The sequence below is a fragment of the Opisthorchis viverrini genome (assembly GCF_000715545.1).
Source record: "Opisthorchis viverrini unplaced genomic scaffold opera_v5_1, whole genome shotgun sequence".
In the NCBI taxonomy this organism is placed as follows: Eukaryota; Metazoa; Platyhelminthes; class Trematoda; order Opisthorchiida; family Opisthorchiidae; genus Opisthorchis; species Opisthorchis viverrini.
Genome location: NW_008751657.1, coordinates 7,486,071 through 7,498,317, shown reverse-complemented (window position 1 = coordinate 7,498,317; position 12,247 = coordinate 7,486,071). Strand labels below are relative to the sequence as shown.

Here is a 12,247-nt window from a genome sequence, read left to right as displayed (position 1 = left end):
CTGTCGGAGCTGTGCGACCACTAATGTGACATGAGACCAATTAATAGATCTAAACATACAGACTATTACGGTCCGAAACCAGATTTCGGAACAAAACCATTCGAAAAGTTCAGTTTTTTGTACAGAAAGTTTCTATGTATTTCCCCACCAAATACAAGGAGGCCGTTTGTGTGATCTTTGTTTTGATTAATTCCAATGTTCGCACAATGATGGTAAATCTTTCAAGTCGAAAAAAAACGAAGAATGATAGAAGACAGAGGTAAGAATGAATGTCAAGTCAACAAGAATCAACAGACCCAACAGACCACTTAACATCACCACCGGACCATCCATTGCCGGTCTCGCGCGCTTCTTGGGACTAAACAGGTAGACCTAGTCCCTGGATTTCCATCAAGCTTATTTCCTAATTGTATGTTGTGATAAACACTCATTGGGAAACTAGGTCGGTGTCCATGAGACACCTATCTGAAATTCGCTTGAGTCCCTCGCTTTGTCATTCTCCAACTCGATGGGCTGCGCCAAGGCCAGATCAAGTTTCAACTTGAGCGATACTACTCACAAGGTAGAGGAAAACTTTGGACAGCCCATGGCTAGCTTTGTCCCTCTTGAAATTATATGAGCTGATTTTGCCGTGTGAAAAGAACCAGCCAAACCGATAGTTGTTTAATGCTGTTCAATTAGACAGCAACCTCGATGAACGAAAAACAGAGGCTGTAGATAAATTTGTACTTAACCAATTGACCAAAAACAGGATAAAACGGAAAGGTGAAAGTGAGAATGGCAGTGGACATAAGACAAATATTAATGAGGTGGATGAACACAGCCGGAACGAAAACCAAGAGAACCTCGTGTGTAGATATGTCAACAAAAACGGGGAAGAAAAGAACAAAGCAAGATGAAATAAAATAAAGTCATTAAGGGGTGCAACGGCATTTACAGCGTTAATTTTGTGCAACTGGATATAAAAACGGGCCCGGGCCGAATGCAACAAACACAGAATTCGCTTTACCTGTGGATGGGAAAATTAAACAGGGGAAATAGAGTGGTCAAAGATGGCCGACTAGAAGGGAGCAGTGTTTGTCCGTGGCGTGGGAAGCAAATATACTGGCGAAAACACTTGAGAACGAGCAACAAAGTGAGGTCGATCAATAAACAACCGAACGTTTAGACACCAAATCTGTAAGAACAAGTATGACCTAGTTTGGCGAGTTTGACAATGATAAAAGACTGCATTGTGCATCCGTTGAGCTGACCAACTGCGGGGAGAGGATATTTGTGTTTGCTCTGATACCAAAGTTACCGCATTTCTTAATCATACTGGTGAACACCTCCTATTCAACTAACTTTGGATGTCTAGACCTATGAAGATGCAACTGCATACACACGTTATTGGTCGAATGAAACCAATGATCACAGGAAATATGCACTTAGTTGCGTCTCGGATGCAAGGTAGAGATGCGTTAGTTTCAGTAGGTGGGTTCTGGGACCCACAGAAGAAACCATGGTTAAAAGTTGTTCGAAATGTCTCACTGTGAAGAGTAGGCATAGGGACAGTTAAGACGAGTCAACGGCATCAACATCTGACCGTTTCAATGCTTAATTTCACCACAGCTTACGCATTTCTAGAATTAGGAGATTGCTTAATTTACCCTCTCAGTGTTACAACGTGTAAACTCAGAGATACGCTGACCAAAACAGGGCGCACACGTCTAGGGACAATTCATCAGAACAAAAAATGGAACACAAACAGTGAACTCTTCACGCTAACTGTGATTTCTTGAACACGGTTGAAAACGCAACGTCTATTAACCTTCCGTTTCAGTGTGAGAATTAGCAGTGGTTTCCAGTGTCCCAAAAAACTCACAAAGAAGTAGACACCCTTTTATCGAGCACAACATACTGAGCTGGATAAAAAGACATTGTACACTCACCTGCTCAACCAGAACAGGGGTCAAGTTTGTGGTGTCGAGAGATGTTCCACAGAGTCCCCATCGTCCCAACGTGTAGATTGCTGTGTCGTCGCTTTAGCGTGCTTTTGCAGTCCCCCCGATCCGTCGGCGTAATCATCTCCACCTTGACAAGATCTTACAGTTCCCGATTCGGACCGTTGGTTAATACCGGTAGACTTGGGAGCATATGGGGTAGAGGAATCCCCGCATTGCTGTTCAATAGATGGAAAGATACCGGTGTGATGCACGCACTTGGGCAAGCGTGCACTTCCATCAATGACATCATTGGCGATTCTTTCTGCAAGCACATTTTCCACCCTATGCGGTTCGGGTAGCTCTTCCTGAAGACTGACACAGTGTAATCCACTTGGTCCTGCATTAATCTCCTGTCCGTAAAACCGACACAAGCCGTCTTCTTGAGAAGAAACTGCGATAAGTCGGCTTTCACTTTTGCGAGTTTGAGTGGGGGCTCCAGGATGATCATCCAACTGTTTTTGTACGACCATCCACTGATTGGGATCTTTAACTGACCCCGTACACAACCCAGCACACTCTACCACGGACTCAACGAAATGCGCGGCAGGTGGGTCTTCTTCATGGACACTGGAGCCCAATGGCACATCAGCTGTTCCAAACGAGCCGACGGCTAAGAGCTCTGTGTCCTCAAAGGTGGATGTCTTCGTATTGTTCAAATTACTCAAAACGTTTTGAGAGGGGACCATTTTGCTAGATGAATCCGACTTCTCGTGCGCTACCTGGAATTCTGCGGGATTGAGGATCACTTCTGATAAACAGGCACGTGGGTCAGAGAAGCTGCCGATAGTAGCTGTGCTCGATGACTGCACATCGACAGTTGCATTAACGGTGTCTGTTGGTTTGCCGGAAGGACTAGTACTGACCGTGGTGGTCGTAACGGTGGGCGGATCAGCGCTTTCCTCAAGCAACGCACGATTACGTCGCAAATAGGTATCAATTTCATCAATCAGGAACAGAATGAGCTCTGCATCAGTCTGTAGGAGTAAAAAGTGATGAATAAAGTACCCATACGGATATCCGTCTGACGCAAAAACAATCAAAAAGCTACCGTTTTCAGAACCTTGAGCAGTGGGGTATTTACGAGCATTTTGCAGGGCAGCGGGTTAAGCTGATCGATGGCGAATACGAGTTTGATTGGACCTTCATCTGATGGGCATTAAAACTGGAAACAGGCGAAAAAAAGGAAGCCCTTCGAAAATAGATCACCACAGAAAAATGACCCTTTTGAAATTTCCTCAGGAGTGAAATCTATTCAGAATGTAATGTATTTTATGAGTGCGCTTGGTTGCCGAAAACGCCACAAAAAGTCTGGAACCGTGTGTGGATGTATGAAAGTCTTAACAAACTACCGAGTTCGTCTCGCCAAATCAGAGCAGCATAATCTTCAACAGAATATATGACATCAATGCGAAGTTCTTGATTGTTCGCTGAGTCTGTTATTTGCCGGTTTTGTTCGGCAAAATCTCGCTTGTTCGAATGATTTCATCGGAACCTTTATTAAATCTCAGATTTAGATGAGTATAAGTGATGCCAAGGCGCAAAAAACACATCGATTGGCCGAAGAAATCGACAAAATCCTGCATACTTATCACAAAGGTAGTTGGCCGTCTCCTTAGGTTTCTCACCTTAGGTTCAGAGCTCCAAAACCGTTTAAAAGATTGCTAAAAAATTCATTGAATGGCCCTTCTTGGAACATATCAGGTGCGCGTGACTGCCAAGAGTTCATCAGACTTATTTCCTACTCGAATACAAGATTGTAAGTAAGCGTAGATGTGCAACCTTTTTGTAAACGAACTTGAAAGTGCCAACCGAATACCAGCTGAACCAGCCGAATCCTTTAAAGGATATCACAAACAAGAGACTTTGCTTAGATTCAGGTAAGTCTCCTGTTAACACCAAGCTCATTCTCAAGTGAATAATTCTAAATTAAGCTAATCAACCTTCAAACAGTTTTGAATCCACTTAGGTGTTGTAGCTCATAAATAGTGTGACTGTTGAGAAACGTGGGTTTTGTTTTTTTATAAGTTGTAAAATACATTATCTTTACTGAAGAATATAAACCACTGATCGATGAATTAGTCGTAAAGTGTCTGGACGTAGGAAATCATACGGTGATGGGTAGCAACCCGAAGGTCATGAAACGCTTCAGAGGATGGATTTTTATAGATAAAATCAGCCATGAAAGTAAAAAAAGACAAAAAGAACAGAGAGATCCTTTGGACGGATGGAGTATGATTAAGCAAGGGATCATCCCATCTCGTTCACCAGTTCCATTATTCCCACTGGAGTCTATTCGCTTTCCGTCCGTATACCTTCGACCAAAATTCTGAAGTGAATCACACCTGAATCATCCCAGTACCTGCCTAATTTGGGGGCCTCAAAGGGACAAGAATGTCGATGATGTGATTCCGCTCAGCATGTGACTTAGATCGTTATTAAGCCAAAACTATGCAAGTGGTATGTAAGTATGAATGACAATGTGACGTCAGTCTGGTCCCTGACTGACGTGAAAAGAAAAGATTCTCGCTTGATAGAATTCAAGCCAACTTGACAAACCAAAGCTGAAATTTCACATCGGAATTTCTCCTGATTTGAGCTGATAGATAATCCCTAGTCATTTTAGTTTAAAAGGCGAAAGCAGTAAGCATGATCTGAAAATTTAGTGCTGTGCAATCGAGCTTCCCTGGAATGGATGAAACAAAAATGTGGATGGTGTGGGGATCTAACGTCAGCTCGTCGAATCGCTCGAAAAGGATTAGAAGAACATGTACCAATCAATATATCAACCGTAGCAGGCACTTATTTGCCCGTTCTCATGTACACAGCAAACGTGTGTGTCATCAAGCCACTTCCGATGCGGTATGAGATTACGCCCATTAGCACACGTCATGCCTACCTGGCAAGAGATTCCACAAAAGGAAGACACCGTAGCAGGCACTTATTTGCCCGTTCTCATGTACACAGCAAACAAACGTGTCATCAAGCCACTTCCGATGCGGTATGAGATTACGCCCATTAGCACACGTCATGCCTACCTGGCAAGAGATTCCACACTGGAAAGGAAGACAATTGGTATCCTCGCCCAGAACTAAGCCCAAATGTCTCGTAACAAAGGAGTAGTGGTGATTGGGAATTAACTGTAGTGGTCTAAATTTTATGGGATACTGGCGAGACCTGTTCCAAAGGTGGTTAGAAGACTGTTTACCTAACTAAGTGTTCCTTATCCTTCGAAAGTTTGGAACCCTAATTCCTGAGTTATCCTGAGTTCCCTGATCAGTAAACTAATAATTTGACTTTGTTACAGTAAACTCTGTCGCTTCATTCCTGGTGTTCAGCTACACCCAACCTCATTCCAAGTTGCATCTATGTGTGTGTGATACTAGATTTTCGATTTTAGTGACAGGTTGCACAACCAAATATCTGACACAGTCATATGTGCATACATAACAAACACAAGAGACTGGCAGCAGCGAAGAGTTAGCCAAGGACATCGAAGCAAACGTCCTAATTTCAAGCACTATTATTGTGATTGCCTTCATTAGATAGCACTCCATGAAACGCATAAGTTGTATAGTGATTCAGCTCAGAAGACACAACCAATGTATCTGGTCTCCTCCCAGAGTAAACAATGCGGTTTCTAAAACTGTTTATTCAGCTTTTCAAATTTGCCAGCAAACTGTTGAACAAACTGTTGACACATACTTCGTATGACCAAAAGCTCCAAGGTTCTGCAGCCCGAACCGTTTTAATGGAATGAAAAGGTGAGGCTATTGCACCTTGTGGTGAACAGCCACACGGAGGATTTGACAAGGCCCCTATAACAGACGGTCGGTAAACGTTGTTTTGGTCATACGGGTTCAAACCGAGGTAAGTTCAACACCATAATGGGCACAATCTACATTGTCAGTCATTGAACTCAACACGGACGGTACGCTCATACCATCATACAGCCGCACTCAAACAGCAAGAGTAACTCTGTGATGTGGTCACCCATTGTGTATAACTGCTTTTTGGGCTTTCTCGCAAGCGAAGTGCATGGTAGCACCGTTCGGGACAGCGTTGAGCAGGTCACACGCTGAATGCATGGATGTGAAGCTGAACAGTTTTGATAACCAATCGACCTCATGTGTTCTAAATTTTTTGGAAGATTATGTTCAACACTAAAAGCTCATAAATTAGAGAAAAGGGAAATCAACAAACTCTCACATGTACGTATGCCATCCAACGCATCAACAAAACTGACGGAATATACTAAACGGTAAATTGACGGGCTGGCGACTTGACGGGGTGATGAAATAACTATGAATGTGGGGCGCCGATTACTTGATTGATTACAAAAATGGGTCGTGACACGAAAAACATTAGGAGTCAATGTACTATGGAAATCCGTCCGAAAGCGTGCTGAGGAAATGTCCACTATTCAGGGTCTTTTGAGAAGGATTGCTATACGTCCCTGGAAGTGTGACGAAGTATAAAGTAGGATAACAAGGTCAAACAAGGTCATACTAGACTTCCATGCGCGTACGCGTGGTAGAATGCGAATCCACGCCAACCCTGTTGGTAGCTGCCGAAATAACTGGACAACGTTCTACCTAATTAAGTCCAGACATTGGGGTGCATAAAATGATAGATTCAGAAGGGTCGGGTCGAGGATACAGAATTTTATTGCACCGCGTGTTTAGGAGAAGCGTACACAGGTTAACAGTAAACTGTTCATTTTAGAAACCCTGAAGAGGCTATTCGAATCGAATCACCAATGGTTGGACCCCTATTCGAAATGCCATCGCTTGCAGAGGGGTTCGATTCCATAATTTGTCGAACAGATACACTCCAGTTGAGCTAACAAATTAGTGACCCCTATTCGAAATGCCATCGCTTGCAGAATGGTTCGATTCCATAATTTGTCGAACAGTTGAGCTAACAAATTAGTCGGACCACGAAATCGACAACAAATCGGTATGCCACCATAACAATGCGAAATGCGTATAAGTCATCTGCAATACACTTGCGAACAAGCATCTCCTGGAAAAGTCTGAGACAACTAGTAAGTGAGGAAGACCAACATAACAAACTGTTGGGACATAAAGGAACACCCAACAATCTACTCAGAAACGTCATCCGGAATGGTGAGCCGAACAGTTTACCTTGTCTCTTGCAATTCAGGGGAACAGAGATGTGGATATCCTTCCCCCAAAGGAAAGGAAATAAGGACAACAAAATATCTTCCTTAGGATTGACAAGGAACCTGACCCGGATAGCTTGCCTCTGATACTGCCCCTGACGCTTTAATAGTCTGTTTGACGGAACTTTACAGGTAGTACGGAACGATATATAAAAAATCTCAGAATGGAGTGCTTCCATCTGTCAATGTGCAAAAAGCACTGGGACAACAGTCCAGTAGCTTTATTCTCCAGAATGATCTCCGGTCCTACTCGCAAACAGTATCTTTTCGACAATCAAGGTGGCTTTGGGCTGGGGTGGAGGTCTCTAAACTACGCGTTCATCTGAAATGTGCTGAAACAGAGCCGCTGCTTTCAACAGTCAACAGCGGCTGTCTTTCTTGAACTGAAAACCAGCCTAGAGTCTCTTTAAATTCGTTGCTGACAAACCAATCCAAAGCTGCCTTCACCGTCCATGGGATTGAAATTCTCCCAAGGCGTCCACTTGCAGACATTGAAAAGGGTTATATGTAGATCGAATTCCAGGAAGATGTTAACAATATTAGACGAAACGTATAACTCAGTTGCACTTTTAATCATGCAAAACTTAATGTGTTCGTGAAAAATTGAGAAGATGGTACGGCAGATGTGGTTGACCAATATGTCCACCTGGCAGATGCATCAATATCAGTAGTTTGGTGAAATATGAACAACAGGTTGCCAGCACAACAACATTGGTAATTTTCGTGTTGTGCTCACCGATACTGACCTCTTGACGAAAAGTTTAGCCGAATTTCACAAGAGTTGGTGTGGAAATAATTAACAAACAATTTTACAGAAAGATGCTGATCTCAGTGTTAACAAAGTGCAGCTCGCAAGATTACAAGGAGCCTGAGTTTGTGAAATTTCACACTACGCCGGACAACTGGGGAGAGTGCATACCCATGAAATCGCAAAACAAGACCGTTAAAACGCACGCTCACCGCAAGGAGAGAACTGTCCGATGCTGAGAAACTTCGTGCGTCAGAAAGGAAGCCGGTTAGAGTGAAATTCAGAGCCAGGGTTTTTGACAAAGCCATAAGACCAGCGAGATCCAGTTGGTTTGAACGAATGTCCAACATACGCAAACACTTGGATTCGCTCAAGAAGCCAGAAAGGGCAAAAATACCTATAGTATACAAGGAAAAAAACAAGGAACTGTTTCATTATACCTAAGCATGAATCGGAACAGTAAGTGATCTACTATCGGAGACCTGTATAAAATGGTAATAAAAAACAAACAACACAAAAAACGCAAAATGTTCAATGTACTTTATTGGGATCAATGTTGACATAAGTCTTGAAAAAGTGGGGATTATACAAAGGGGGCAATGCACAAAGAGGTTGAGAATTCCGATAAATAACGCGCCCTGGAACAGAGGAGGCGGCTATGGAGCAACTTGGGAGGGATGACCTGAAGTGCAAAGACGACTGATGCCATTGGAAGTCCGATAGAGGAAGACGGCAGAGACCTGTTCAGAATAGCCGTAGAACATACAGATGCGATATTTCTATGCATGGATAGCAGTTATAAATCATTGGTTAAGGAGGGAGTAGCAATAACACTAATGCTTTTCTCGTGGAGTCAGTTGAGATGGAAAGACGGAAAGGGAGACCAATTCTGAACATGACAACAGTATACTGCCGTGAAGTGGATTCGGACTTTGCGCAAAAGAAGTGAGGTAAGGTATTCTCGAGATAGAAGGCAAACTTCGTTGAAAGCAACTGTCGCGAAATAAGCGAACATCACGTCAATTGGACGGGTGCGTAAGGAACCGCCTACCGATAAAACGAGGGCATGCCCTTATTGGTCAGAATGTGGGCCAATCAAAATCGAGCCATGTTAGTTCGGTGCTTCTCAGCCCATCGTGAGGATAAATATGAACACTAAAAGATGCTACTTGCAAACCACAGGTGGGGATAGGTGGCCAAGGAGAAAACAGTAGAGTGGCAACTCACGACACCACAACAAAACAAACAAATTTAGAGGACAATGGGGATATATAGAGGGTATTTTACCACAGCTTGGAGCTTACTAAGACATGTGCTTCTCAGCCCATCGTGAGGATAAATATGAACACTAAAAGCTGCTACTTGACAAACCACAGTGGGGATAGGTGGCCAAGGAGAAAACAGTAGAGTGGCAACTCACGACACCACAACAAAACAAACAAATTTAGAGGACAATGGGGATATATAGAGGGTATTTTACCACAGCTTGGAGCTTACTAAGACATATAAACATGGTCAAGCTCCACGATGGGGGATGTTTGAAGTGCGATCGTCAGAAATTCGCAATGAAGCAGGGTTTTCGGATAGAAGGCGGAAGTGAATTAAGGGATGAAACTGAGGAATTACCGTGAAAAAAACCTCTGGCGAATACACATAAAGCTACCGTCGAGGTAGTCACCGATCCAGTTTATCAAGCTTTAGTTCCAGACCCGGTAAAAAGCGTTCCAGACGTCTAGCGAGCTCAGTTTTGCTAGAGGATAGGATGGCAGAAAGCCTGTATGCAACATGTATGCTAATATACCACCTACGGAGCGGTTACAGCCACATCCGTATTAGTGATCACTTAGTCCTCATAGTTCAGAAGTCATGTTTCAAGACTGGGAGTACATTGAAAGTACTCAGAAAAATTCCAGAAAGGTACCTGTGCTGTGAGATAGTAGCAAGTCGTACGCAACTGACGCAAGCTCTGTGCACAAGTTCGAAACGGTCAGATGGACGCCACCCAGACAAGGGGCTCCGAGCCATCGAGGGAGAGGATGGAACAGAGAAACAAAGAATGTTATTCGTGGTGATTGGTGAGCTGGAAAAATGACAGCAGGTTGTGGAAGAAATTACTACAGTGGGTTGGGGTATATGGAAGAAATCAGGACAGAATAATCTGCGACCAGTTCATTCTATGTATGTAAAGGGGATGTGAAGAAAACGTGTGCCACATATGAGTAGAAATGTTGGTACTAAAGGCGTACGTTACATTTTGGAGCAAGTTACTTGCAGCTGGAGCATTAGAAAGCTTGTAAGCTTTGGTTTGTTGACAGTGCATTTCAAAAGTTCCAGAAAAGTAAACAACCGCAACAGTTAAGGGGAGCAGCTCACTTACACAAATGACCCTCAGTTAGTATATAGACATGACTGAACTATTCGGGAAGAAAACGTTAAACGACTGGAAAATTGAGGAATAAGCTGGGGCATACCTTCATTCAAGTCACTAGCGGAAGTCACTTGTCACCGGAATGCAACAATTCAGCAGTTATTATGCAAGAAATCGAAACTGGGCATAGCTGAAAAACATCGAAGAGCATGAAGAATTCGGGAGAGAAAATGCATTGATCAGAGGTCTGAAGAGCTCGGTATGGTTGGCGAAGTGATGGGTTAGGAGGGATGTGTAGGAAGGATTTGTGGGACCGTACACAATACATGTACGGAGAAAAGTGTGGGGAAAACATTTTGCAACGAAAGCGACGCAGCCAACGATGCTTAACAGTTCGAAATGGTGGAAGCTGAAGTCTCCGAGATAGTGCGGCGGTAAACAAAGTGGATAAAGATATCAAGGAATGAGGAGTCTGAAGTGGAGAACAATGAGTAAATAAAAGCACGGACTACCTCTGAAATGAAAACGGTCAGATAGAACGTAGTTCGGAGGTCACAAGCAAGTAAATTCAGTGTCGTTAAAAAGTCTAGTTTCTGCTGAAAACAGGACGAAAGGGTCAACTGAACTGACTTCTCCTCAAGTCGCAAATGTTGCGGAACGCCCATGAGGAGCTTATCAGGACACATCAATTAGTCATGCTTTTTGGTTGTTGAAGACAACCACTCAAACCAGAAGTTTGGAAAGTCGAACCACATAAAACACCCAGAAGATTATTGGTGATGTTTCACAAGGTGAGTGCATAAGCTGCGGTCTGCGTTTATCAACCTACCAAAGATACCCAGAGACTCATTTAGAGACAAGTTGTCCCAACATGAAAATGCATTCAAAAACTGCGTGAAGCAACCACAGCCTTTGTTTTGGATCATTTCAGCAGTTAATCAGGCAACTCACAAACCGAAGCTTGATCCTTTTGAACATGTATAAGACGTCATCGTAATACGTCTGTGCGTCCCCAACCGTGTTCTAAAGTTCGGAGATGCGTCAGTACTAATCCACAAAGAGTAACAACTAGAAGTCCACAACGCTGAAATTCTGACAAAAATAAAGGCCAGTGGGTTTGCTGAAACCTCTGTTCCGACGAAACACTGATGTGGCCTCTTAAGGACTTCGCACCGTCTAGGCATTTTACACACTAACTGGAGTTTATGGCTTAATATCAATACCACTCAGCTTGAGGGCTCGTTCATCTTTTTTTCCAAATGTACATTTCTTAGGTTGAAGAAGAAAAGAGAGTAGTCACATGAGGGCTTTGAAAATCAACCAAAGATACCCAGAATACACCAAAACCTGGGACCAACAATAGGTTTTTCTCTCTCGAAATTTTATACGGTCTCAAAGTGAAAGTAACTATGTACACAGTACACGTGTGCACGATGGACAAATTGGTTAGTGTAAACGATCGGGTGCTACGGAAAGCCATGACCACCCGTCCTTGAACTGTTCACCAACATTGTGCGTACATATGTGACCATTAAAGAAATAATGATGGCGAGATCGTAAGACGTTAGCCTCAAGGCCACCGACACGTTTCGCCATGCAGTGGGCTGACAGCAAACTGGACGTTTAAAACGAAAACATCGCTATTAAAATCTGATAAATCTCGGTTGCTTTACGTTGTGTTGATACGAACCACTTTGGTGGAATGCAACGGCTCGTTGATAGCTCACAAAGAACAAACATCTATTTTCGAGCACGTGTGAGTGGTTTTCGATATATGTCGATACCGTGAAAGGAGTACAGCAAAGTTTGCTATTCAGATGAACCGGTCATGATGTCGTGCGTACACTTTTGAGGTCAAGGCTGAGACAATGGTGTCATAAATTGAACAGATGAAAACTTGATAAATATGCGATGACATAAGTTAAACAGATACACTTAGGTCTCGTTCTTTAGCTAACTTATTT

General features: G+C 43.2%; 1 protein-coding gene across 1 annotated transcript in view; it reads right to left on the bottom strand.

The window, feature by feature from the left end:
* Nucleotides 1-12,247, bottom strand: part of T265_00127 (hypothetical protein) — a gene marked incomplete at both ends in the record, with an annotated part of 43,959 nt that overhangs the window by 3,372 nt on the left and 28,340 nt on the right. Inside the window, 2 exons of the mRNA XM_009163784.1 lie at nucleotides 1,932-2,959; nucleotides 8,128-8,312. Coding sequence (XP_009162048.1) covers nucleotides 1,952-2,959; nucleotides 8,128-8,312 — 1,193 coding nt within the window. The remainder of the gene's footprint in view (nucleotides 1-1,931; nucleotides 2,960-8,127; nucleotides 8,313-12,247) is intronic.